General features: G+C 51.2%; 13 protein-coding genes across 13 annotated transcripts; 8 read left to right on the forward strand and 5 right to left on the reverse strand.

The window, feature by feature from the left end:
• Positions 1-709: 709 nt before the first annotated feature.
• Positions 710-1,448, forward strand: C7974DRAFT_397681 (uncharacterized protein). The gene has a single exon (XM_046142226.1). The coding sequence runs from the start codon at positions 1,003-1,005 to the stop codon at positions 1,273-1,275; it is 273 nt and encodes a 90-aa protein (XP_045995488.1). The 5' UTR covers positions 710-1,002; the 3' UTR covers positions 1,276-1,448.
• On the forward strand, positions 1,429-3,371 carry C7974DRAFT_216266 (bifunctional ornithine acetyltransferase/N-acetylglutamate synthase protein-like protein). Its single transcript, XM_046137073.1, has 2 exons — positions 1,429-1,535; positions 1,674-3,371. Exon 2 carries the CDS (start codon positions 1,720-1,722, stop codon positions 3,112-3,114), a length of 1,395 nt encoding a protein of 464 aa, XP_045995489.1. The 5' UTR covers positions 1,429-1,535; positions 1,674-1,719; the 3' UTR covers positions 3,115-3,371.
• Positions 3,372-3,623: 252 nt separating this feature from the next.
• On the forward strand, positions 3,624-4,687 carry C7974DRAFT_457023 (kinase-like domain-containing protein; the record flags this gene model as incomplete). Its single annotated transcript, XM_046146041.1, has 3 exons — positions 3,624-3,745; positions 3,803-4,289; positions 4,340-4,687. 3 exons carry the CDS (start codon positions 3,624-3,626, stop codon positions 4,685-4,687), a joined length of 957 nt encoding a protein of 318 aa, XP_045995490.1.
• Positions 4,688-5,801: 1,114 nt separating this feature from the next.
• On the forward strand, positions 5,802-7,167 carry C7974DRAFT_414778 (NADP-dependent oxidoreductase domain-containing protein; the record flags this gene model as incomplete). Its single annotated transcript, XM_046143835.1, has 4 exons — positions 5,802-5,848; positions 5,907-5,994; positions 6,094-6,107; positions 6,321-7,167. 4 exons carry the CDS (start codon positions 5,802-5,804, stop codon positions 7,165-7,167), a joined length of 996 nt encoding a protein of 331 aa, XP_045995491.1.
• Positions 7,168-7,644: 477 nt separating this feature from the next.
• Positions 7,645-10,139, forward strand: C7974DRAFT_216386 (heterokaryon incompatibility protein-domain-containing protein). Its single transcript, XM_046137077.1, has 2 exons — positions 7,645-7,723; positions 7,779-10,139. Exon 2 carries the CDS (start codon positions 7,934-7,936, stop codon positions 10,052-10,054), a length of 2,121 nt encoding a protein of 706 aa, XP_045995492.1. The 5' UTR covers positions 7,645-7,723; positions 7,779-7,933; the 3' UTR covers positions 10,055-10,139.
• C7974DRAFT_216351 (uncharacterized protein) lies at positions 10,140-11,066 on the reverse strand. Its single transcript, XM_046137076.1, has one exon. The coding sequence runs from the start codon at positions 10,963-10,965 to the stop codon at positions 10,225-10,227; it is 741 nt and encodes a 246-aa protein (XP_045995493.1). The 5' UTR covers positions 10,966-11,066; the 3' UTR covers positions 10,140-10,224.
• Positions 11,067-11,167: 101 nt separating this feature from the next.
• Positions 11,168-12,301, reverse strand: C7974DRAFT_314975 (SGNH hydrolase-type esterase domain-containing protein; the record flags this gene model as incomplete). The annotated part of the gene is made up of 1 exon (XM_046138482.1): positions 11,168-12,301. The coding sequence occupies one exon, from the start codon at positions 12,299-12,301 to the stop codon at positions 11,168-11,170; it is 1,134 nt and encodes a 377-aa protein (XP_045995494.1).
• Positions 12,302-12,673: 372 nt separating this feature from the next.
• Positions 12,674-13,598, reverse strand: C7974DRAFT_314730 (uncharacterized protein; the record flags this gene model as incomplete). Its single annotated transcript, XM_046138470.1, has 2 exons — positions 12,674-13,413; positions 13,463-13,598. 2 exons carry the CDS (start codon positions 13,596-13,598, stop codon positions 12,674-12,676), a joined length of 876 nt encoding a protein of 291 aa, XP_045995495.1.
• Positions 13,535-14,816, reverse strand: C7974DRAFT_216343 (uncharacterized protein). Its single transcript, XM_046137075.1, has 3 exons — positions 14,246-14,816; positions 14,107-14,196; positions 13,535-14,056 (listed from the first exon to the last, which is right to left on the reverse strand). The coding sequence occupies exons 1-3, from the start codon at positions 14,377-14,379 to the stop codon at positions 13,957-13,959; spliced, it is 324 nt and encodes a 107-aa protein (XP_045995496.1). The 5' UTR covers positions 14,380-14,816; the 3' UTR covers positions 13,535-13,956.
• Positions 14,689-16,613, reverse strand: C7974DRAFT_362319 (Mu homology domain-containing protein). The gene is made up of 2 exons (XM_046139733.1): positions 15,225-16,613; positions 14,689-15,172 (listed from the first exon to the last, which is right to left on the reverse strand). Exons 1-2 carry the CDS (start codon positions 16,526-16,528, stop codon positions 15,166-15,168), a joined length of 1,311 nt encoding a protein of 436 aa, XP_045995497.1. The 5' UTR covers positions 16,529-16,613; the 3' UTR covers positions 14,689-15,165.
• Positions 16,614-17,352: 739 nt separating this feature from the next.
• Positions 17,353-18,117, forward strand: C7974DRAFT_377729 (uncharacterized protein; the record flags this gene model as incomplete). The annotated part of the gene is made up of 1 exon (XM_046140373.1): positions 17,353-18,117. One exon carries the CDS (start codon positions 17,353-17,355, stop codon positions 18,115-18,117), a length of 765 nt encoding a protein of 254 aa, XP_045995498.1.
• A 423-nt stretch (positions 18,118-18,540) lies between these two features.
• C7974DRAFT_216423 (helicase SWR1) lies at positions 18,541-22,261 on the forward strand. The gene is made up of 3 exons (XM_046137078.1): positions 18,541-18,944; positions 19,007-21,800; positions 21,850-22,261. Exons 1-3 carry the CDS (start codon positions 18,857-18,859, stop codon positions 22,076-22,078), a joined length of 3,111 nt encoding a protein of 1,036 aa, XP_045995499.1. The 5' UTR covers positions 18,541-18,856; the 3' UTR covers positions 22,079-22,261.
• Positions 22,262-22,964: 703 nt separating this feature from the next.
• On the forward strand, positions 22,965-24,525 carry C7974DRAFT_435158 (HPP family-domain-containing protein; the record flags this gene model as incomplete). Its single annotated transcript, XM_046145040.1, has 4 exons — positions 22,965-22,985; positions 23,118-23,372; positions 23,421-24,075; positions 24,488-24,525. The coding sequence occupies 4 exons, from the start codon at positions 22,965-22,967 to the stop codon at positions 24,523-24,525; spliced, it is 969 nt and encodes a 322-aa protein (XP_045995500.1).
• Between the last annotated feature and the right edge of the window lie 274 nt (positions 24,526-24,799).

A 24,799-nucleotide genomic window follows, 5' to 3' on the forward strand; every position in this document is an offset into this window, starting at 1 on the left:
TTCAGATCCACCACGCCGCTTTGCCCTGTCCGCCGTCCATCGAGTCCGTCGCCGCGCTGCCGGGATCCCCATCGCTGTGTGGGGTGTCAGACCAAAGCGGACTTACGCAGCCCCCATGTCCCGCATGAAACCGCCAAACTGTGCTTTGGGAAGTGCGTGTGGCTCACTTGTGGCGGACGCGACTTTTGGGTAAACAATGACAAGCATGGCCGCGTTTCAGGCTCAAAGAAACAATTGTTGGGTCTCGAAAACAGGCATGATTTACTCTTAATCACGAGAGTTTATTTGCTTGTTTCTGCCTGACATCCCCGAGGATCATTTCATGCATACAGACCACGAGGCTGGTGGTGGTATGCGTGCTCATGTGGAGTTTCCAGCTATCTTTGCGTCGGACATCCCGTTGCATAATCGAGGCTTGTATTATAAGAGTGATAAGCAGCTTTGATCACGTTATGAAGCGGAAAAAGTATGCCCTGTGGTGCGTTTTGGTTCTCCGGGCTGTGGACTCCGGCGCACAGCGTGTACCCAGTCAGCAGGTTGCCGCTTTTGGCGATGGGCTGAACTTGAGTCAGCATGAGGCTCAACTGTGAGTGCTTTGCATGCAAGTCCGCTTGCAGTGGTCCTGCGAGTCAAGAAACCTTTGGTGGTTTGTCTCACAATCAGCTCACATGTTAGAATTACAGCATGACGGCCTCAGATCGAAGGACACAGCCCAGGCACGCTGTATCGACGCGAAGCATATCGTTCCCATCCAACACTACTTCGAGGTAAGAGCATAGTGACAAGATCATGACACTCGGGAATGCTATAGCTGCTCCTATTCCGGCAGCCACGATGAGACAACCGGAAGTAGTCAGACCTTAGGAACCTTGTGAGCGCCTACCAAAAGTGGGCTCTTACTCCCTTTCATCTACAACGAGCAGGACACATCGAAGGCCTAGAATGATCATGGATACTTAGATCGCCGAGCAGGAAGTGTTCCTGCCCCTCGTGACGCCAGCTATGATGCGCCGTGAAGCTGTCGTGATCCGCCATCGTGACTTCATCGAATCTTGCATGCTTGCACTAATCCTCCTCCTCGCAGCTTCGAAGTCTCTGATACTGTATGGCATCCACGATCTGCCCTACACGTCTCCCTTCAGCGCCCTCTGCACCTTCTTTACGGATGTGGCTGTCGGTCTGCGGCTCTCGATTCCCTTTAGTTCACCTATCGCAACATTAATCTTCGTTGCTTCGTTTTACTTCGTCCGACCAGAGCGACTAGTCGTGACCTGATACCTCGTTCTGCTTTGCTACTTCGTTGGAGCGACGTCGGGTGCTGTGTTGCTGCTGTGGGCCTAGAGGCGATAGAGACGACGCTAAGATAGAAACGGAATAGCTTGAGGTTGTCGTCAAGCCCGATAGCGGATGCAAAGGAAGTTGCATCGCTTGACGTGGGAATGTTGAAGCGGGAAAGCATACAGTCATTGCATTTCTTGGAGTCATTGTAAGGCGTGTCTTATCAATTGAGCGATTACACGTCAAAAGCTTTCAAGGTATGTGCAAATTGTTGAGTTGAGTCACAGTTCCGGCATTTAAGAAGCTGGTGGAGCTACAATACCGTTGGTTCTGCGTCATTTGCGATTGCGTGGTTTTGTCTTTTGACGACAGCGATTGAGCTCACTACAACGCAGCTCTATACCCTTTGGATAGCTAAGCATACGGCTTGCGTTATTCACCATGTCTCTCGCCCGCCCGAACCCCCGATTTCTTGCCCGAACGAACCGCATCTTTGCATCGCAGACACGAAGCTATGCAGCGCCAGGTGACGGTGCAATCCCCGCCGCAAAGAAGAAGTACGTACCGAACACGGGCACATATCCTCTTGGCTTCAAGGCAGGAAGCGCGCACGTCGGCGTGAAAGCTTCAAACACACGTTTCGACGATCTTGCGCTCATCGCGTCTGACACACCCTGCGCTGGTGCTGCGGTGTTTACGACCAATAAGTTCCAGGCTGCACCCGTTACCGTAAGCCGGAATTTACTGAAGAGTAGGAAGGGAGAAGGAATTAGATCCGTCATCATCAACAGCGGCTGCGCCAATGCTGTAACAGGCAAAGGCGGCATCGAGGATGCGACATTGATGGGCAGGGAGACCGATAAAGCCTTCGTCAACAACAGCAACGGCGAAGACGATGGGCAAAGTCGAAGCATTGTCATGAGCACTGGTGTCATAGGTCAGCGACTACCCATCCAGAAGATCGTATCGAAGATTCCTACTGCATACTACAACCTCGGCGAGACACACGAGCACTGGCTGGGTACTGCCAAAGCCATCTGCACTACCGACACATTCCCAAAGCTCGTCTCAAAGACTTTCTCGTTGCCAAACAGTAATAAGGAGTACCGCATCGCCGGCATGACTAAAGGAGCAGGCATGATCCACCCCAACATGGCAACTCTGCTAGGTGTAATCTGCACCGACGCTCCAGTCTCTGCCGGCCCTCTGCAAAGCGCACTCACCTCCGCTATAACTAAGTCCTTCAACAGCATTTCCATCGATGGCGATACATCCACCAATGACACTGTCGCCATCCTTGCCAACGGCGCAGCTGGCGGCAAGCTCATCGACAGCACATCTTCCGCCGACTTTGATGCCTTCCAGAAGACACTCACTGACTTCGCTATTGATCTCGCGAAGCTCGTTGTCCGTGACGGCGAGGGTGCGACCAAGTTCGTCACAATCCGCGTTACCAATGCCGCGACCTACAAAGACGCACACCGCGTCGCCTCAACCATCGCACGCTCGCCTCTCGTGAAGACTGCCTTGTATGGCAAGGATGCAAACTGGGGACGTATTCTGTGCGCCACTGGATACGCCGAAAATGTCGATGGTGTCATTCCCGAGGAGACCAGTGTTAGCTTCATTCCCTCGGACGGGAGTGAGGAGCTGAAGCTGTTGGTCAAGGGCGAGCCAGAGCAGGTTGATGAGGAGCAGGCGGCGAAGATTCTAGAGGCGGAGGATCTAGAGATCAAGGTCCAGCTCAGTGAGGGCAAGTACAAGGAGGAAGCGGTCTTCTGGACATGCGATTTCTCGCACGAGTATGTGACCATCAATGGGGACTATAGGACATGAGCGAGTAAATATGCATTCATCCAGTCCTTGCTGGCAATTGGCACAGCGTCTTGAGTTCATCAGCTATGTTTCGATAACTCATTCATGTTTCTTTCTAGATCTCGCACACGGAAACATTTATTGGAGGACTCTTACAACAGATACTGCTCTAAACTGCGAGTCAATGCATATAGATAGACTGAACTGCCTCGCTGTATGACCTATACACCAGAGGACCCAAGAGGCAAGCCCCCGACTCATATTCTCTCAGACATCCTGCCATTTAACCTTAGGGCACATTGCGACGTCACGGACAACACACCCACGATATACGATAGTATTTGATCATGAGTAGGTCAACCTCGTACCTAGGTACATCTTACACAACTTGGTTCCAAACTGCGCTTTCACTTCGCATATACATGCCTGCCGGAGCCCCACTTTCTCACTCCAAAAGGGTAGCGCTCGTCATAACCCTACATAACGCACTTGCGCCCAAACACTCACTACCGCCGGTGTCTTTCATGACTATGCCACTGCCTCCACGAACGGCTGCGCTCACTCGAGCCGTTGGTCAGTCCGGACGTCGCTACCTCGTTGAACAGATTCTGCAAGACAAGCCAGGCAACCAGGGTCGCGTCTATCTTGCAACGTTAGTTAAAACTTCGGAGATGGGGATCCTAAGCTTTACATAGCTAAAATTGTACAGTTCTGGCAGCCAGAAGTTCGTTCTTAAGAGCGTCCCACCGAAGGACTTCACCTACTTCAAAGACATGTTCGACGACCTCCGCTACTCCTCTTGTCTTCGAGTACCCGAAGACACTATTCCCGAGCACTCGATGTTTGCCTATAGGTACCTTCGCGATAACCTTTTAACCTTCTTCCAGCAAGATGTGGCACTTCCCACTACAAAACGCGTTATGGGAGATGTGTTGCGAGGAATTGCTGCGTTGCATGAGAAGGGAGTTGTACATACAGACATCAAGCCTGACAACATCCTCGTCGATTGGGAGAAGGCGAAAGACGACATCATAGTTGAGCAGGTGCAAATCGCCGACATTGAGAGTGGAGCATACGTACCAGAAGGCTCCGTTATACAAGGAAGACAACTTGGCAACTGGATGTGGCGGAGTCCCGAGGCACACATGTCTGGTCCGATGAGCAAACCTACAGACATCTTCTCCTTCGGAATCATGGTAAGTGTTGATCATAATCGGTTACTCTGTGACCTAATCTTCAACTGCAGTGCATCTACGCCTTGACTAAGGACGTCATCTTTGCAGTCGACAAAAAGCAGCTTCCTGCGGACGTACAGCTGGAGGATGCTGTCATTCAACTCCAAATTTCCTACTTCGCAGATCTTGATGGCGTGCGTGGATTGGTCGACTATTATGGTGATAGTCATTGGGCTCATTACATTGTCATGGTCGCCAATGAATTCACAACGGACAACCCAAGACGGCCTTTCGACACTCGACGAGATTTAGAACCAGAGTTCAAGGACCTCATCATGCGCCTGATGAATGTCGATCCCAGGCGGAGACTGACGGCCAAGGAGGCATTAGCACACACGTGGTTTGCAGAACAAACGTAATACAACCAAGCGATGGACACTTCGAGGATCTACGCAATCGTTGCGAATCAGTTTAGGCACGAAGTGAGAGAAAGCCGAACGCACACATGTTAGATTAGTCGAGTTGCACTACTGGTGGACAGAAGAGTTCATTGACAGGTCCTGGAGATTTCCCTTGTGAGCTGAGCTGCTGCTATACTCCATATACCAATTTGATCAGAAGTGTCTCCTCGCTCGCCGTCAACCCCGTGTACCTTTGTTTGTTTATCATGACGTCAACGTTACCAAGGGGCTGTGACGCTTGATCCACCTCGTGAGTGTTTCTCAATCCCTTCTTTACTTCCTGATCCATCTCGCCCAATATGCGACTGCTGTCCCTGATCCTCTTGTATCGCGAAGAAGTCTTGGACGTACTTCGAATGATGGATGCCATTAGTCACGATTCGATTGAAGCCTGTTTCTAACGGTTGTTCTTGATACTTCCAACAACAAATCCGAGACGATGCCTGGGTACCAGAGTGTTGGATGAGCCGCTATCATATCTGTATCCTAGATCCACGACGTTTGAACGAACCTCAGTTGAGCCCTGACGACAGGGCCATGTGCTGAATAGCCCCATCGACCTTTACGGCGGATGACGGTCCTAAGTCTTCTACTCGCGCCACATGATCGTCAATTTCTACCGATACTAGCATCACCGGCCTACGAAATTCCCACAGACGCGCGCAGGCTCCATGAGGCTCTCATTGTACAAGTGAGTGACGAGACGACTGTCGAGATGTTGAGGTGTCTTCGGCACGCTTCCTACCGAGCGACCAGCCCCACGGAAGCGCTACGCGCAGGGCCAATGACGCCAGCGGGGTATCTCGTCGTCGCGAGAGCACACAATTATCCCGCCATCTACAGCTGAGACAAACATCCTAGCCAACACGGTACTGCACTTTGCTGTTTATGAACAACATCCCGCGCCATGGATCAGTTCCCGCAGCGAGTACATAACGCCATTGAGCCGACGTGACGGCCGAGAGTTGTTGTCATGCGAAGCATAAGAAGGGGCGCCCCGCGCCTGCTGATGAGGGCTCATATACCTCGTTGTACTCCGTTTACAGCCCTCAAATCATTCACATCCTTCAGAATGTCGTCCGGAAAGACTTTCACGCTCAACACTGGCCACAAGATCCCGTACGTTCTACTGCCAGGCAAGAACTTTCCTAGAACACCGTTAACGTGTCCGCAACAGTCAGCTGGGTTATGGCACATGGCAAGCCGCTCCTGGTGAGGTCGGCAACGGTGTCTACGAGGCTTTGAAGATCGGTTACAGACATCTCGTAAGTGGCTCCGGCATTCGTTTTTGACTTTGAAAGCCGTTGTGCTCCAGTTGAATCTTTGACGATCTTTGTGAACATTCGCTGATTTGCTCCTCTCAGGATCTCGCCAAGATGTACGTTTCCACACCCCACGCTCCTCCCAATATCTGTTCGAAAGTTCTGCCGCTGCAGGCGCCAGCGCGATTACGGCAATTGCCAGTCAGAAGTCATAGCTCGGAAGAGGTCGAAGCTGGGATGCCCCTCGGTGGAGACTCTCGTGGAGCTATGGCCGCGTCCCCACACTTCTTTGCTTGAGAAAGTTGACTAACAAATTTCGCACCAATCAGCTACGAGAACCAAAAAGAGGTCGCAGAAGGCATCAAGCGTGCCTTCAAGGACGTTCCCGGCCTCAAGCGTGAGGACATCTTCATCACCTCTAAGCTCTGGAACACCCAGCATAACCCTGAGCACGTCGAGGCTGCTCTCGATGACACACTTGCCGAGCTTGAGCTTGAGTACCTCGACCTCTACCTTATCCACTGGCCTGTCAACTTTGGTCCTGGCAAGGACCCTCACTCTGATCTCTTCCCTGCGACTGCCGACGCCAACGAGGTCAACATCGACAACTCAGTGCCAAACAGCGAGACATGGAAGGCTGTGAACAAGCTCCCCAAGAGCAAGGTTCGGTCTGTTGGTGTATCCAACTTTACATACCAGAACCTCAAGGCTCTGGTTGAACAGACCGGTCTCGTTCCCGCCGTAAACCAGATCGAGCGCCACCCCATCCTTCCTAGCAAGGAGCTTATTGCGTACGCTAAGGAACAGAACATCCACATCACCGCATACTCTGCCTTCGGCAATAACTTCTTCGACATTCCTCTTCTCATCACTCGTCCTGAGGTCAAGGCCATTGCTGAGAAGAAGGGTGCCACACCAGCTCAGGTCATCCTCGCTTGGAGTCAGGTCGGCGGCCACTCCGTTATTCCCAAGTCAGTTACTCCTTCCAGGATCGCCGAGAACTTCAAGGAGATCGAGCTTGATGAGGAGGACGTTGCCGCCATTCAGAAGTTCTCCGACGAGCACCAGGGTCGCAGGAGGTACAACGTGCCATACACTGCCAACAAGCCTCGCTGGAGCATCAACATCTTCAACGAGCCTGAGGAGCAAGAGGCCCCCAACAAGGTCGTACTATAGATAACACTTGCCTATCTTAGACGTCCAAAATGATATCTTGCGATTCGAATGTTTCGCCCGTTATCGTTGCTACGAAACACGTAAATTTGATGTACGCCGATTCTACTCAGCCTTCCTGGAGGGTTGCAGCACTTCCACTCACACGCAGTATGTAATGTGAGCCGCAAAGCGCGCGACGTGATCAATCTTGAGGCACCCATTTATTTACGTAACAACAGGGCTCAAATCGAAGCTTTCGAATTCTGATTTGTCGCCTCACTCACTGCACGCTTTTGCCTGAGGGTTCGCATAAAGGATGCCTCAGGCATTTTCCGGCGAAGCTGCGCACCGGCATTGTTGCTACTGGTCCTTCGCCCCGCCAGCGCATGGGTGCTGCGCCGCCTCTGACATCGCTGCCTATACCTCGGTTATTGCCGGACTTGAGTGCGACTGGAATAGTTCAAAAGGTCGATACAACATGTTCACTTCCACAAGTAAGCGCACAATGCCTCGACTGCGCAACTTTTCAATGTCTACTGACTTTCTCTTCTGTTTACCTCCCGATTAATGTCTAACAGTAAGCACCATATTATGAGGTTATAACTCAAAAGTTCTTCACGAAGGCTGACAAGGGCTAGATCTTGCGGTTTCAACAAGAAGTGACATACAACTGTCGATCGCTCCTTGCTCCGAGCAACTGATTGAAAGATCATCTTGAGACAACACTTTCAGTCTTGGAGCAGAGGTGATTTGATACTCGAGTATATCCAAGCGTCTGCAGTGCGCAATGCAGTTAGATAGTCTTTGCGATCGCTGTCAATCGCTAGAAAACATCATCGAAGAGTTTGAGAAGCCCATTCCGCTCGTGGATAGGAAGCCAGACGGAGTCGATCGCTCTCACCAGGAGATCATCCCGTCAGACTCGCTCGACCATACTTGCAGGCTATGTCTGCAGCTAATCTCGCTATTTCGCGCGTGTGCCCAAGGGGCAAGGGCCGGCAACATCAATGCCGAAGGCCACGAGCTTCTCTTTAAATGTCGATATTGGTGGCATCCTGATCTGACCAGACTAGTTGCTTACTATCGAATCTCTTATCGAGGAAGATTATCGTTTGTGTTCCTTCGACTACATAGTACACTTCCTTTGGCGATTGTGGACAGGAGCCAGGCCGACTACAGGCGCCTCAGGAATTGGTTTCGTGACTGCAAAACTCATCACAACTATTGCAAGTTGCACGATCACACTTCGCCGGCACCCCAGGTCGCGTTGAAAGCTATAGACTGCACTACCCGAGTAATACGCCTCTTGCCACCACACTCGGACTACATATGTCTAAGCTACGTCTGGGGATCATCAAAAGCTAATTCAGGAAGACCACTTCACGATCTGCCTAAGACAATTGAAGACGCTATCTATGTTACCCTGCAGCTTGGAATTAAATTTCTTTGGGTCGACAGATATTGCATAGACCAAGACAACCCGGATGAAAAGCACCATATGATCAACAACATGGATCAGATTTATCTGAATGCAACATTCACAATCATTGCTGCGGAGGGTGATGGTCCTCATGCGGGACTCCCCGGCGTATGCGGCACGCCGCGGAGGCCACAACGCGTTGTCAGAATCAAGCAGCTGACTTTAATTGGTATAGAGAGCGTGTCTCGATATGTTCAAGACTCGAAGTGGAATTCACGCGGCTGGACATATCAAGAGATGCTGTTGTCACGACGTATTCTCTTATTTACTGATACACGCATCTACTATCAATGTCTTTCCGGATTTGGCCTGGAAGGCGTCACACGGACCATACGGCACCGCAGACGGGAAAGAAGTTCGAACAATTCGACCTGGACAGAGAAAGTCCCGGGCACTAAGCCTGTGTTTCCAATTCTCCAGGGTGACCTTCTTGGTAACACAATACTGGATCGCTTGTCCGATTATTTCGAGCGGTCTCTATCCTTCTCGACAGACACTATTCGCGCGGTTCTTGGTATCTTCAATGCGCTCAGGGTGACTGAGTCTTTCTACTTGAATCACTTTTATGGTATGCCAGTGGTCCTTCATAGAGCGATCCCAAAGACTGTCACAGAGGACTTTGTTGAACGTCTCACGTGGGTTGCTGGGACCAATCGGCCGGCAGATACTGGTCCCAATCTTGGCGATGACTACGGACTGCCAAACACAAATCTGTCAAACGTTATGCCAGGCGCGGAGCTCAACCAACGATCGAGACTGTTTCCGAGCTGGTCATGGGCTGCGTTCAAAGCCGACTGTCCAGAACGTGAGCGGACGAAAGGCCTCAAACTAATTTTCCCGACATCGCACAAACAGGTAGATACGAAGAGGTGCTTTGACGCCGCCGACACCGAAATTCGCATATGCCGTCGGCGCAGCAAGATTCCTGTCAGACTGTCCAATTTCGTACGCCTCCACCAAGATTACGAAAACTACTACCCACAGATCGACGTTACTGCTTGGACCTGGAACGCCATATTTTCAGTCGGCATGTTGGGTGAGCGGATCGATGCTTACAGCATATCTCTCCACTTTGACGATTCACGTACTTCGGCCGAGAACAGACTCACTGCGATCCACACGGTGACATACAAGACCCGATATCTACACGAAGAGGAGTTGCCACACATTCATGCGAATGGCACAGGCCAAGGAGAAAAGCTCAGGAGGGTATCTTCGAACCCACATGAGCGAAGCTATCATAGTCGGATGTTACTTGTCAAGCGGAATGGCTTTCAGACTTATACGCGGGTCGGAATACTAACCCTGGATACTATTTGGCGAAGTGATACCGCTCCGGGGAGCGTTGAGGATGTTTTGAAAAGCATGATGAAACCGGTCGCAGGAGAGCCGAGTGAATGGAGACGGAAGACTCTACGCTTGGTGTGATCTATTGAGGTATCTTGGTTTCCCAGGCGACTGGTTTCTCTGCCACACCTCGGCGTAGATCTCAGCAGCATTACATTGTTGGTTCATTTGAGGTAGAGTGCACAGAGTTGACTGTCTCGTTGTGACGTCTCTAAAAGACCTATCACTGTCACACTCTATGCGTTTCTCTTTCAATCTGCAGTCTCGTCCCCCACTTGCTCTTGTATCCCGGTCCAAACCCTCAACTCAGCCTCGTCAACCTCATCATTCTCTCCGCCGTCCCAAACCCAACTATCCATCACCCCCGTCTCCCTCTCTTTTAGCATCACCTCGCCTATCCTTGTCCTAACCGCCATAAGCGTCTTCCCCAACTTGTTCAGGCCCCAGTTCTTTCTATACCTTTCAGCCTCATGCGCCTGATACCCGATCCCCCAAACCCGGTCCCTGCGCCCAGCTTCAGCAAGCTCGTTGTCTGTAGTCTCAAGCAGAACATCTCTCATATGTCTATTGTCTGGGTGCGTGAACTTGTACCAGTTGCCCACCCTTACAACACGGCTTTTCACTTTGTCCCACTCTTCGTCGCTGAATCCCTTCACGCTCTTGCCGAATTTCTTTTGCTCTGCTGGATCCACGGTCATCAGGATCTTTCTGCATGACTCAGCATCGCCAAAGTAGAGCGCTTTGCAAAACATGTATGATTGTTCAGCGCACGAGAACGAGATGCTGTTACCGTGCTCCACGAGAAGATCAGTGTCCGAAGGTCTGGCCGAGATGCTGTGTAGAGTGGTGGTAGGGATCGTGATAGGAGACGACTTCCATTGGCAGAAGACACCGTACGGCTTCTCGTCAGGGTGGTAGAAAAATACTGTTGAGGAGGATCTGGTAGGCGTCCTGGTCTGAATGATGCGTGCATTCTTGCGTTTTGGTGCCATTTGGATTGATGTGCAGCCTGCTGCAACGAGCTATTCGAATTGAAACTCTTATTTTGTGCGGGAGATCCTTTGTGTTCAACATGTTAGGTGTCGCGGATTATTTGAAGTTGCTGCATAACTGCTACCGTGGTTCAGAAAAGGGCGGACCCAAGCTTTAAAGGGCAACATGCCCGTCAGCTAAAATACATCAACCGCAATCGAATTATGTACTCCTCTTCGACTGTAATGACCTTGCCTTGACCAGCGTTTGTACCTTCAGGTCGTTCCAAATCATGTCAGCCACGATCCTGTGTCCCTCCGGTCGCAAGTGGAACACCCTTTTGTAAGAGTCTGGTATCAGCCAGTGAATTGTGTCTCCGATGATACCCTCTTCTCCCACTGAGGTATTGTTTTTCTTGACGAAACCCTTACCTGGATCGAAACTCCATTCTGGGTGTTCGTGCAGCGTCTTCTCAATTTGCTCAGCAATACCGCTCTCGAACGAACCCTTTGGGACGCCATCACCGGTACTATTTTGCAGATCCGTTTTGTTCTCACCTTTGTCGACTGTATCCCATTCGTAGAACATCAAACCCTGGCGGTTCGGGTCCGGTTCGTGAACGCCGATCTCGCAATAACGACCTTGTAACGTCGCAATGACTTCATCGTAGTCGATAAAGCGGACACTTGGTCCTGCGGCTTCAGCAGCTCTGCGCAATACCTCATTCACAGCCAGGACCATTTCATTGAGCGCCTGACGCATCTCAAGCTTCAAGTATTGTTTGGTCTGCTGGATATCACGCCATACAGCCCAAGTTACGTTGTCACAGGTGTCATCTCCAGTGCCAAAGAAGCGCGCGTACCCACTAACATAGACCAAACCGTGGGCTGGGTTCAGATGCGATTTCGTGGCTTCGAGTAGCCTCGTGACGTTTTGATAAAGCTGTGTGTCATTGGAAATTCTTTCCTGAGCTTCCTCGATGGATTTCTGACACGCATCTTCGTCGGCCATGTAGAACTGGTAGACACAGTTGCTCAGAATGGGTGTAAGGCCGATGTCATTGCCACCCGCGGACACGGTGATGAGATCGAAATCAATTCCATTGAGCGCTGGCACTTGTTTGGCCAGGATCTCAGAGGTGTCTGCCCCGGAGCAGGCCATAGACTGGTGTATCGTATTCGACCCGTAGGTACGGAGAGAATTGTGTACAATGCTGGGGTATGCTTTGTCGTAGCGAGAACAGGAGAAGTCGACTCGGTCTCCACTGCCTAAACCTGCAGCATACGAGTCGCCAATCGACGCCATGTTACGGACCCATGATAGGTTTGCAAAGCTCGGGATATGATTGTTCACCATGATCTGAGACCGACTGGACGTCTGAGTTGTGATGAGCCATGAAATCCAGCGTATCAGAAACATCGTGGGAAACTTTGTTTTGATCAAACGGTAGCCGCAATTACAAGTTTCTTGTAAGATCTCACTGATACGTGTGAAAATTTACCATGTGGGAGAATCTGCTTTTGGGTTATATGTTATGACTACTGCTGATGGTAAGGCAGCAGTCATAGGACAAGCTCCCCGCAACGGCTTGCAAGAGAACCCCGCACGGGGCGGCAGCTTGACATGCGGTTGGACGACATTAGGATGCATGAAAGAAAACTTCGACCAGTCTATTGTTGTCACAGAGCAGCTCTGAGCTTATGGTTTTCCTGTAACCGCGCTCGTGGGTTATGAATTGAAGATTCGGCTGTACAATTTCTCGTGTCGGCCAACCCAGAGGTCCATTACGGGCACGCTCTGCCCAGCGTCTTCGACTTTGCGCACCCACCCTTCATCCACAAGACCTCGGATCCGGCTCTGCAGCTCTGCACTTGCTAGTAACGCTTGCGCCTGATACGGTCCCATCACACTTGCTCGTACGGCAGCGCTCATAACCGTGCGCGCATGAGAAAAAAGGAACATGTACGCAGCTTCGTGCAGCGGGACAGCGAGGATGCGGGTGACTAGGCCCCAGAGCGGAGCATAATGGGCGTTTGCGTGCGGTGACTTGCGAAGTGTGGCGGAGAAGGTCGTAAGAGCGCTGACGGCCGCATCCCTGCCTTCTACTTCTCCTCCATTGCCTGCCGATAACGTGTACTGCGCCTTGAAACTACGGTCCCACACAGCGAGAAGCGCTCGGCCTTGTGCTATGCTGGCTCGCCGCGCAACTGTGCACGGTGTGCTTGCGTCGAAATCGTTATCGAGCACCTCGATCTCCTCCGGATTGCGATATCCAGCCAATACGTATGGGAGGGCGGTACTTGCGAGGGTCGACAAAGAAAGGCGCAGGAATGTGTTGAACAGCGGCAGCTGCGATGCGGATGACGGAGAGAGCTTGTGGTGTGCTAGATACGACTCAAGGCCGCTGCTGAAAGCGAACGAGCCCAGCGGGAGTGCCGAGTCAGACAACAGGAGCAGAGCATGAAGAGCTGGGGCACGATCAGTATGTTTACACTCTAATATTGAGCGAGATCGGACCTGTTCTATGGTCAATTGGTGGCGGCGTAGGCACGTCCTGCAGCTGGCTCAATTGAGCTCTAGCATCGTGTAGACGCCTCTCAAGGTCAGCTATCTCATCTTGGAGAGAGTGCTGGCCTGTAGTTACAGACGTCATGGAAGAGAGTGAGTAGGGTGCGGCACGAGATGAATTGCGTGACGCGTCTGCGCGGCTAAGCATGCTTCTTATCGATAGAGCATCCCACCGTCCCATGTACTGCATAGGGCTCCTTATTCCGCAAGATAGCGTGCAATTTCAAATTCATGTCTGTCGTGACCCAATACTAGCGTTCCCAAGCCTTCCATCAATCCCAAACGCCAAAAAGATTTCTCACGTCGCAAGCAAACCCTGTCATGCATCCGGAGCATGGGGTATAGATTCAAAGAAAAGCGCCAACCCAAAAGCCAACTGCGCTCCCCGGAATGCGAAATGGGGAGACAGCTTTCACAGCATGTGTTTATGCTACGTTGGCGGTTTATTCGCTCTTCTTGGGGATGTCGGCGAACATGGGCTGGCCCTTGGCCGCCTCGAAGCTCCTGGTGCTGGTCTTCTGGAAGAGCGTCTGTGGCTTCGACCTGCATCACGTCAGAATTGGACTCACAATCGGCCTGTCTGGGATACTCACTTCTTCATGATGTTCTTGTTGCGGAAGTTGCTCAGCTTCTGTGTGGCCGGCGACTGGATTTCGTCCGAGGGCGAGACGTACTTCAGCGCCCTGCTGTCGATTAGGTCCACAATCTACGCAGCAGATTGTGTACACTTACTGGTCATCCTTCATGCGCGACTCAAGAACCTGGCGGTGGTACTCGAGGCTCTTGTTAGGTTCTTTCGCATCAGCGAGTGCTGTAGGCTTGATTTGCGCGTTGACGTCGCGGCTGCTGAGAACGTTGGCAGACATTGTTGTGCGGATGAAGGTGTGAATGTGTGGTAGATGTTGACTTGTTTGATTGATGTAAGAGGTATTGACAGTAGATGTGGGTGTGGTGGTGGATTCTGAACGCGTTCAAATGCAGCCGTTAAGAATGTTCAAGCTCCTAGTGTTTAGGGAAGCCTGTTGCTAGGGCAACCGCGATCGGCAACCCACAAGCATGAGCAGCGAACCATGACGTTCCCGTCTGCAGCCTTATTCCCTGCGTGTTTCAGCCCTATTCCTTGTTCTCCACCTGTTGGTGTTAACGCAGCACACAATTCGAGGCAATCATCCGTTCTGTTCTTGTCGACTTAAGTGACTCACATGTCCTCCGGAATTTGAGCTTTGACTTTCAGCATATCCCCTGGTAATACTTCGCGCTGTTAACTCTATGAGCTGGTTACAATCAGGATGTCGTCGTGACAACAGTCTGCTCACATAAGCACATAATGTTTAGGATTCTATGTTGACCACGGCCCAAATGCAGCTCAATTTAATTCCCTAGTCTGCTCAAGCGTTTTATCCAACACTATGCAGCTGGCGCACATAGTAAAATATCCAGACAAGCATCAGAGTCAGAACTCGCATCCCACTCCGAGCCGGTGCTTGCGTCGCGCGAAGTGGGATTCTTGCACACCAACGTGCCTCGACAGGGATGAACAAATGTGCGCCATCTCAATACGATTCTTGGAAAAGATGGAAGCTCAAGGATATCATTGCCAAACGCCTACAATGCAACGCCAGTTGTGACAAGATTGTCCTTGCATATGCCGCCTAAAACCTGTAAAATGTCAGCTCTCAGCATCCAACCCAAACCCTGCATGTGAACCTACCTGATCTCATAGTTACCTGCTCGTGTCATGTACCGCACCCATTTTACGCTGCTATAATTGCCCTTTTCAAAGACCTTGAGATACCGCACAAGCAGCCCAGAGCTCGTGAACATGAGTAATGAAAAGCTTAGGTTCAGCGGTGGTCTCGACCATGCCTTCTGGTTTGTCATACTGGTCAGGCTTGCCTCGGCGCTTAGAACAAATTCACTCTGCCCTGTGAACCGCGGTATCTTCCAGACGATGTTGTTGTGCTCTGGCTCGTATTTCGCCTTGCCTTGCGATGTGCGCTCTGTGATGCGCGCGGTATTCAGCGGTGTGGGTATCCGTACAACAACGTTCGTAGCGAAGAGCTTCGAACCGTAGTTTGCACGGATAGCAATGCTGTATTCGACCTTTGTCTTGCCGATTTCGTTCACGATGGCGTGCACCTTGAAGGGGAGATTGACGTTTTCGGTTGCACGATATCGCATGAGCTCGAACTCGCCGTCTGGAGGAATGAAGGATATAATCCTGTCTGCGTCGAACTTGCCCAGCTTGACGCACTGGTGGAATTGACAGTCTTCTAATGTGACGCTGCCAGCAGCGGCTCGTGTGGCCTTTGCGCCGGCTTTGTTGCCCGAAGGCTGTTGCAAATTGTCTTCACCCAATGTGAGGCGATCGTTGAGACCGAACTTGCATTCTGGGGTGCCCGAGAGATAGGCACGCATGATGATCTGTCCGTTGACGTCTGCCCTCAAGACCGTGCCTGTCGCAGACATGAGCAGATTGACATCTTCTATTACGTCCACGAAGGCTTCATTCTTGCGGTATTTGATGTCTGCTCGGCGCCATGACAGGGCACCAGTAGCCTGCATTGTGATCTTGGACGAATCCTCCATTGCTCTTTCCGATTTGACACCTTCCGTGGTGATGTACATCTTTAGCGTGTCTGTCTCGGTGTTCTGTGGGTAGCCAAAGTCCAAGATCTCATCCAAAAGTTCATATACCAGGACGAAGTTGTTCTTCACAGCCTCTTCATCGAATTTCCCAAAGTATGCCTTCCCTAGACCAACTAGGCGGTATAGGAACTCGAAAACGAGGGCCGCATTGGCATTGCTCTTGGTCACAGCAACCAGGTAGATATTCTCGTGCTTCACATGACTGAAGGTAGTCGAGCCCAGCGTGAGGATGGGCGAGCGTACTTGTGCGTTGGAGATTACTTGGATGCGGAAGACGTCGGCGAGGCGTGGGCGGCAGTCGTTGCGGAAGGCGCGAAATATGAGGTTCTCGCCCTTCTGGTTGAAAATGAGGATACCAGATAACATTTCAGCGGCAGGGAACGCGCGTGAAGCGACGGCGGGCTTCTGGTGACAACAAGCTTCTGGCGATGTGCGTCCTGGTCTGTTGCGGTGCATCGCAAGCTCCCTGCGAGGGGACCGCGGGACAGGCAGGGGCCACGCGCTAGACAGGTAGTGCAGGGGTCTCGCATGGAGCACTCCGTTCTTGACTACCCTCACCTCTCATCATTAAGTCGGGGGCGTGGATCAACAACGTGGTAAGCATTTTCACCACCCTACGTCAGCCATTAGGCTCGCCACTACTCTTTGTATTTTGTTGTTCTCTATACCCGCCCAATGTGTTATCTTAAACCGTAAGATTGACGCACAGATGCTTCAGGAAGTGCGGAATTTTGATAGCACGACCACAGAGCGATCTTTCTGCTCAATAGACAATCACTAGATGACACCCATTTATGTATAGAAGCGATAACATTTCCTCAACAGGTTGTGTGAGGGAAAGGGCTATCAAGGCGATATGCGCTGCTGATACAGCTTAGACAAGAGGGATTGGCGGAGCGATACTGATCATCGTCACTTTTACATGCAGCTACACAACGACCAGGCGAATTCTACACACAAACAAGTGAAAAGTCAGATAGAGGTATGTAAAAACAGAACGTATTGGCCCAACAAAGGCGAAGATGACTAAATGTCAAGAGCAAAGGCGCTCCTCCAAGACCTTTCTTGTGGAACTTTCTTACCTTCGATGTCGTACAACCCACGTGCGCCACAATGCCACATAAATTCGCAGCATCGGTGGCCGATCCGCAACCCACGGATTCCACCAAACAAACACCTCGACACATACAATGTGTGAAGAACAAGCGTTTCCCTTTGAAGACCTACCCAAGGACATCCGTCGAATGATCTATGACTGTCTTCCGGAACGCAAGCACCGATCACTGCTTGGCCCAAAGTCTGGCTTGTATTATGAGGTCCAGAGCGCGCCCGTTGCTCTTCTCTGCGTCAACAAAAACTTCAACCAAGAAGTCAGTGCCTGCTTGCACGGACATGATTACGCGCATCCGATCGTGATATTTTGCCATGCTGACGGATACCACATCGATGGTCTGAAGTACGTGAACCTGTTAGTCAGTCTTGTTGAGTTGGGTCGCAAATACGACAAGCATCACTTTCGAACAAACGTCAACAGCACTGGTCCATCGCATGCCAACATGTTCGATCGTTGGACGCTTAAGATACCAATGATGAATCTCGACAGAGATCTACGTCGCTTGCGTTCCTTTCACGGCCTAAATATACGGGAATTCCACAGTCAAGCTCTTGAGAGCTTTTACAAGAGTTCCCTGATCAAATATCGTCGCCACAGTACATGCGAGTTCATTGTTCGCTGGCTTCCGAAGTATCGTACCATGATCGGTGTTAGTGCTTGCAAAAGAAAGCGTCTCCAAGAATATTTGGAATCAATGGTGGCGTGGAATTCAGACTTTCACCATCTGCGCTTTCTGATTTTGCACCCTCGATCGTCGTCATTGCAGATAGTACTCCCAGAGAAGTGGGTATGGGATGTCGAACGCCCCACAGATGAAGAGAAGGCTCTACTGTGTCCATAAGATGATAGCGCGAAGAAGATCAGCAGCTTTGCACGAGATGACGAGACAAGAAGGCGTCACCAGTCCTCTACATCGATATCAACCAGACAAACGCAGTGCGATAGGGGGTTCTAGGAGAATGGGATCTCATTTGTGTCGGAATGGAAAGAGTAAACGTGAAGATCACAGGCCAGGACCAGCGTACGTTGGAGACGGACAGAAACCCCACAGAGATCATCTCACCATGTAATGTATTCCAATAGAAGTGATAGTTCACGGTGTCCATCTTATGAGCAGACACATATCAGCGATGCACCTGCCCATATGATCACTAATTACAGTCACGTGAACGCGTACCACGCTAGACCCAAAATAATCACATCAACGCGTCTCTCCAGGCAGCACCCCGCTCATCAAAGCGACCTGCAGTGCTTCTCGCGACCAGGTACACGCCATCGCGGTCAACCCCTGTTGCACGGCAGCCATTTTGTGCTCCGAATCTGCAAAGTTCTCCAGATTTCGCCACCGGAGGCGCCAGGAACGCGATCGATTCGACGCAGCCTATCGCTCGGCGCGCGACGACCAGGGGCATCGCCGCCCTTGATATTCCAGCGGCTTAGTGCAGCCTCCACTTTACTCTATTCTGTGGACGTTACTCTTCTTCCAGCTGCTTCCTTCTCTTCGTTCACTCCTCTCATTGCAAGCCTGAGCTGCGCGCCTTCACCCCACGTTTGATCTTTCCACAGCACGTGCCATTACGATGCCGCCTCGGCGTTCAACTCGAAAGTCGGCAGCATCAGTGGCGAACGATAGTGGTGTCACTGCGACAGCATCTGGCTCAGAGCTTAGTATGTTAAAATCGGTCCTGTTTCGTCGTTGCACTGGTAGCATTGTCTGACGATATTTACAGACCATTCAGCCGTAAATACACAAGCAACCTCTTCTTCGAATAAGAAACGCACCCGTTTGTCTCGTTCGACCGTCCCTAATCATTCCGATAACGACGATGAGAGCTCTAACACCAATCCTTCTGCGCCTCCTGCACAAGTCCGTCGCATTTTGAAACAGGTCGCGATACCTATCACAACCACCAAGCGGACTGCTGTACCTCTTATTGCACAGCAGGCCGAGTCAGAAACCCCAAACACGACCCCTTCTCTCGACAATTCCGACTGTGATACGCCCGCTACAAGCACATCGAACACGCCGGCTGTCTTTCTCGGACCTGGTCACGGCACCGGCCGCAAGAGTGCGCTGAGCAGGACTATCACAGCCTGGGCACGTCCCATTGAGGACACTGATAAGGAGACTGACGAGGAAATCGACGAGGAGATCGAATTGTCATTTGATCTAGATGCTGAACTTGCTCTGCAGATGCAGATCGAGGAGGATGAAGGCCAACATCATAGCAAGCGCCGGAGGATCGAGGAAAACAACGAAGTTCAGGACCAGACCGGTGATGAAATCGAGGACCTCATTATCCCACGATCACGGGCGATGCCTACGGTTTTCAAGGGCAAGGGGAAAGGCAAGGCGAAGGTCGAGTCTGACATCGCAACGGACGACTCTCTGCTCGATGAGGCGATTCCGGAACCTGCATACACGGGCAAGGGCAAAGGCAAAGCTGTAATTAAATCCGTAGCGCCCCGTCGCAGTGGTGCCAGCCGACCTAGTACTAACCGCAAGACCATTCGTGACTACACAATCAGCGACTCCGAAGAGGACTCCGATGAAGAGGACGAGTTCAGGCCAGACAAAGCCGGCTCACCATTTGATGTTAGTGACCTCGAAAGCGCAGCCGCAGACGACAGCGAAGAGGAGGAGCCCTTGATGATAGCCAGTGCACGCCTCAAGAAAGCATCGGTTGCTCAGACGACTAAACGTGCACGAGGCAAGAAGTCACTCACACGTGCGGAGAAGATCGAGAAGCGGAAACGAATGGCAAGGTACGCTCACATCACAGATAAGTGGGACCGGAAGCGCGCCATGAACCGCGAGCGAGCGGAGCAACAACATCCCAAGCTGCGCACAATGTGGGACGATCTCCAAAAAATCCCTGTCTTGGCTGTCGAGCAGGCAGAGCAACCCAAGACTATTACTCGTCGATTGAAACCTTTCCAACTCGAAGGTCTCAGCTGGATGATACGACAAGAACAAACCCATTACAGAGGGGGCCTCCTTGGAGATGAGATGGGCATGGGCAAAACAATCCAGGCCGTTTCATTGATCATGTCAGACTATCCTGCCAAAGCGCCCACGCTGGTCTGTGTGCCACCGGTTGCTTTGCTGCAATGGTCGAATGAAATCCGAGAGTACACCCAGAACAAACTCAACGTTCTTGTGTACCATGGCACGAACGCGAAGTGTAAGAAGATGACTGTCAAGGATTTGAAGAAATTCGACGTCATTATGGTCTCATACAACAGCTTGGAGTCCTTGCACCGAAAGGAGGTCAAGGGATGGAGTCGTGGAGAGGACATCATCAAGGAGGCGTCTCCACTACATGCCATTCGCTTTCATCGTCTCATTCTCGATGAAGCCCACAGTATCAAGTCGCGCAACACCGGAGTTGCCAAGGCTTGCTTCGCACTCCAAGGAAATTTCAAGTGGTGCTTGTCTGGCACACCTGTACAAAACCGTATTGGAGAGTTCTTCTCTCTTTTACGCTTTCTTGAGGTTCGTCCTTTTGCCGACTACTTCTGCCGATCCTGCAAGTGCGAGAAGCTGCATTGGGCCACAGACGATGATCACATGTGTGTCGCCTGCAATCACGGTGCATCTGAGCATATTTCAGTCTTCAACCAGGAGCTACTCAACCCCATCACTGGTGACGATGTAGATCTTCGCGAGCAGGCGCTTTCTAAACTACACATGATCACAGCCCGCATTATGTTGCGCCGCATGAAGCGAGATCACACCAATTCCATGGAGCTGCCAATGAAGGACATCGTCATCCATAACGAATTTTTCAGTGAAGTCGAGCGTGATTTCTCAACCTCGATCATGTCGAACTCAAACCGCAAGTTTGACACCTACGTCGCTCAAGGTGTTATGCTAAACAACTACGCAAACATCTTCGGTCTAATCATGCAGATGCGCCAGGTCGCAAACCATCCTGACCTGCTTCTCAAAAAGAACGCGGCAGAAGGCAGCTCCAATGTCTATGTCTGTAACATATGCGATGAGCCTGCCGAAGATGCTATCCGGTCACACTGCCGCCACGAATTTTGTCGTGCTTGTGTCAAGGACTACATGGACACGTGCGAGGCCTCCGGTACTGACTCCGACTGCCCGCGTTGTCATATTGCTCTGACCATCGACTTCGAGCAGCCAGAGCTCGAGCAAGATGAAGACAGTGTGAAGAAGACGTCGATCATCAACCGCATCAAGATGGAGAATTGGACAAGTTCGACAAAAATTGAGATGCTAGTGTACGACCTGTACAAGCTGCGCAGCAAAAAGCAGACGCTCAAGTCGATCGTGTTCAGTCAATTTACATCCATGCTGCAGCTGATTGAGTGGCGTCTGCGTCGTGCGGGCTTCAACACAGTTATGTTAGATGGTAGCATGACGCCTGCGATGCGCCAGAAGAGTATTGATCACTTCATGACGAACCCAGACGTTGAGGTCTTCTTGGTGTCGTTGAAGGCTGGTGGTGTGGCGCTCAACTTGACAGAGGCGTCAAGGGTGTTCATCGTTGATCCGTTGGTCTCTCGTTTTGCTTTCGTTATGTGCTTTGCTGACCTGATCTAGATGGTGGAATCCTGCTGCTGAATGGCAGTCCGCTGATCGCTGCCACCGAATCGGCCAGAAGCGTCCTTGCGTGATTACTCGTCTATGCATTGAAGACAGCGTCGAGTCCCGTATGGTTGCGCTACAGGAAAAGAAGGCAGCCATGATCGCTGGAACCGTCAACAATGATAAGGTGGCCATGGACCGTTTGAGCCCTGAGGATTTGCAATTTTTGTTTCGCGGTTCGTAGATGCACCGATCTCGGGCGTCCCGGGACAAATCACCCTACGATGCGTTTTGCGATGTGCACAGCACTGGGAGAAATTTTAGCGGCGTTCAAAAGAGGAGCATACATTTACTCATTAGAGATCATGTGAGTACGTGGGCGTCATTGTGGGACATGAATGGAGTGCAGTCAGCGGTATAGCAGTACAAGAGATAACTTTGTCCTTCCTACGGCGGGACAAGGTTGCCGGTTTACATTGTACTATACACTTATCAAAAGATTACTGATAGTTTGCAAGGCTTAATTAAGTATTCCGTGAGTCTCGTTTGCGATTGACTCTATGACGTCGATCGTGAGCTCGCTACCCCAGATTTTGACAGCCCTGTAGCCTCACCGCCAAGTGAACATCAGATCCACAAGTACATCGTTGTGGTCGTCGCAACCTAATGAATTTTTGCTGCAGGAACTACTCCTTATCAGACTCTGATAGAATTTAGCACCTGGAAGTGCTCTGTCCGTACGTTGATACGTTGATGATACAGCCTGATCTTGCCTGCCAGTTGTAAGTGTGCGTGTGACCATCAGTGCTGGCATAAGCCCGTGGATCCTTCAAATCCGCCTTGGTCTGTTGTTTCCGACATCTCCTGTGGTGTATATGTTTGTAGCTGCAGATCCGAGGAGAAGTTCATTTCACAAAGTTCGCGGTACGTAATTTTACGTAAAGCCGCGCCTCTTGCGGATGGACGGGCACTACGATCGTCATTTGTCACATCTCAGGTGCGCAAAGAATGCTCCCAGATTGAAGTTTTGGGGTCCATTGCGGTCGATTCCAGCATCGGCAGCCGGAGGAGGGGTCTTGACTTGGCTCGGGACCGACTGTGATACTCTGGGGCTAAGTAGAGATGGCGCAATGGCCGCCGCACTTTGCAATGTGGAGAGCACGTTTCGGTTCGATCTTACTTCTTGTTCCTTGATATTGGATGCATAGGGCGGGCGTTTCTTTGTTCGTCATTCGCTTGGCTTCCAACTGTTGCAAACGCTACTCAAAATGAGTGTCTTCAAGAACGCTGAGAGCTGGCACCTCGATATCGACCGGTACCTTAACCGCGTTATACCCGCTTCACCATTGCACAAGCTGCCCACGCCAGTGTCGAGGTTCCTGGGCTATCGAAAAGTAGACGAGCAAGACGTCGGGAATATCTTGGGCGCATTCTGGTCTTTAGTGGGAGCATTCTGCGGACTAGCTGTGGTGATAGGAGTGTTCAATAACACCGAGAGCATCCAACAGCATGCGCCGCCTGCAATGATCGCGTCGTTTGTAAGTTGGAAGTTCATTGTCGTCAACCCCCCCTGACTGTCTGCTTAGGGTGCGTCAGCTATACTTGAGTACAATGCAGTGCGCTCGCCTCTTGGGCAACCGCGTAATGCCCTACTCGGCCACACCTTCTCTGCCATCATCGGCGTGAGCGTCTCGAAGCTCTTCCAATACCACTCAGAGTACGAGAAGATCAAGTGGATAGCTGGCGCAATAGGGTGTGCATGTGCGTCTGCTGTGATGCTACTAACTGGTACCGTTCACCCACCGGGCGGCGCGTCTGCTGTACTTGCGGCCACAGAGCCAGCCATCACAGCCATGGGCTGGTATTTCGTGGGTCTTGTTGCATGGGGAGCGACCTTGATGGTCCTCATCGGCCTTGTCATCAACAATATCCAAAGACAGTTCCCTGTATACTGGTGGACGCCGTTGGATTTGAAAAGAGCGAGAAAACAAGACATCGAGACTTTACCTAATGCGAGAGGCGGACTAGAGCGGAGAAAGTCCGAGAAAGAGCAAAGGTACGATCAACCTTTCGGGAAGATCGAAATAACAGGAGCTGGAGTCACCTTGCCTGAGGCCTTGAGCCTTAACAAGGACGAGGCGGAGTTACTAGAGAGGCTACGGGTGAGATTGAGTGGGAAAGTAGACACAGAGCGGGGGACCAAAGATCTTGACGAGATGGAGCCGAGCAGTGGGAAGAGCAGTACAGATCTTACCATGGTGCCAACGAGAAGCGAAGGAGCAAGAAGTAACAGCGATAGCAGCGGCAGTGGGAGGTAGGATGTTGAACAGTCCCACGTCCCGCTGTTCCGACCTTACCAAATCGGGGAGCCATAGATAAGAACAATACACGACTTTGACGATCTCCGAGGCGTCCTTGTGCACCCGACATGATGAGCTCTAGCAGTGAGTCCAATGATTTAGGTTCTATCTTGAGTTTTTGGTGTGGTAGGATTGCTAGGTTGCCGTTAGTGATCACTCACGGCGAATGACCTCTGGACACCTCTAACAAGAGCACTTCATATACTGCACTCAGGCACACCAGCCACTCGGCAGAAGTTAGGACTCTTTCTCGTCAGGACGTACATAGTACACGCTTGAACAGACTCATTCAGAGGTAGTTCTGCGGTTCACCGTTGTTGGCTACGATTAAGATGATATGGATTCTACACAAGTGCCAAGTGGCTGGTCGGACGTGCCTGGTTGCAGAAAGTATGCCTCAGCTGAAGGGCATACACATCTTCAGGATTATTCTCAGGCGTCTAACGTTTGTCACAAAGCAAGCCTTCCTGCATACTCAGGCAGAGCAACAACTGGATTCTTGCCGGGCTGGCATGCTTGACGCAATGATCCTTTGACATGATAATGCTGCGCAATCTTCCTCACCGAGATTGACAAGGGGAAAAGCGCTGAAATGTTGTAGTGTA

The sequence above is a fragment of the Boeremia exigua genome, assembly GCF_020726555.1.
Source record: "Boeremia exigua strain MPI-SDFR-AT-0100 chromosome Unknown C7974scaffold_8, whole genome shotgun sequence".
Taxonomy (NCBI): domain Eukaryota; kingdom Fungi; phylum Ascomycota; class Dothideomycetes; order Pleosporales; family Didymellaceae; genus Boeremia; species Boeremia exigua.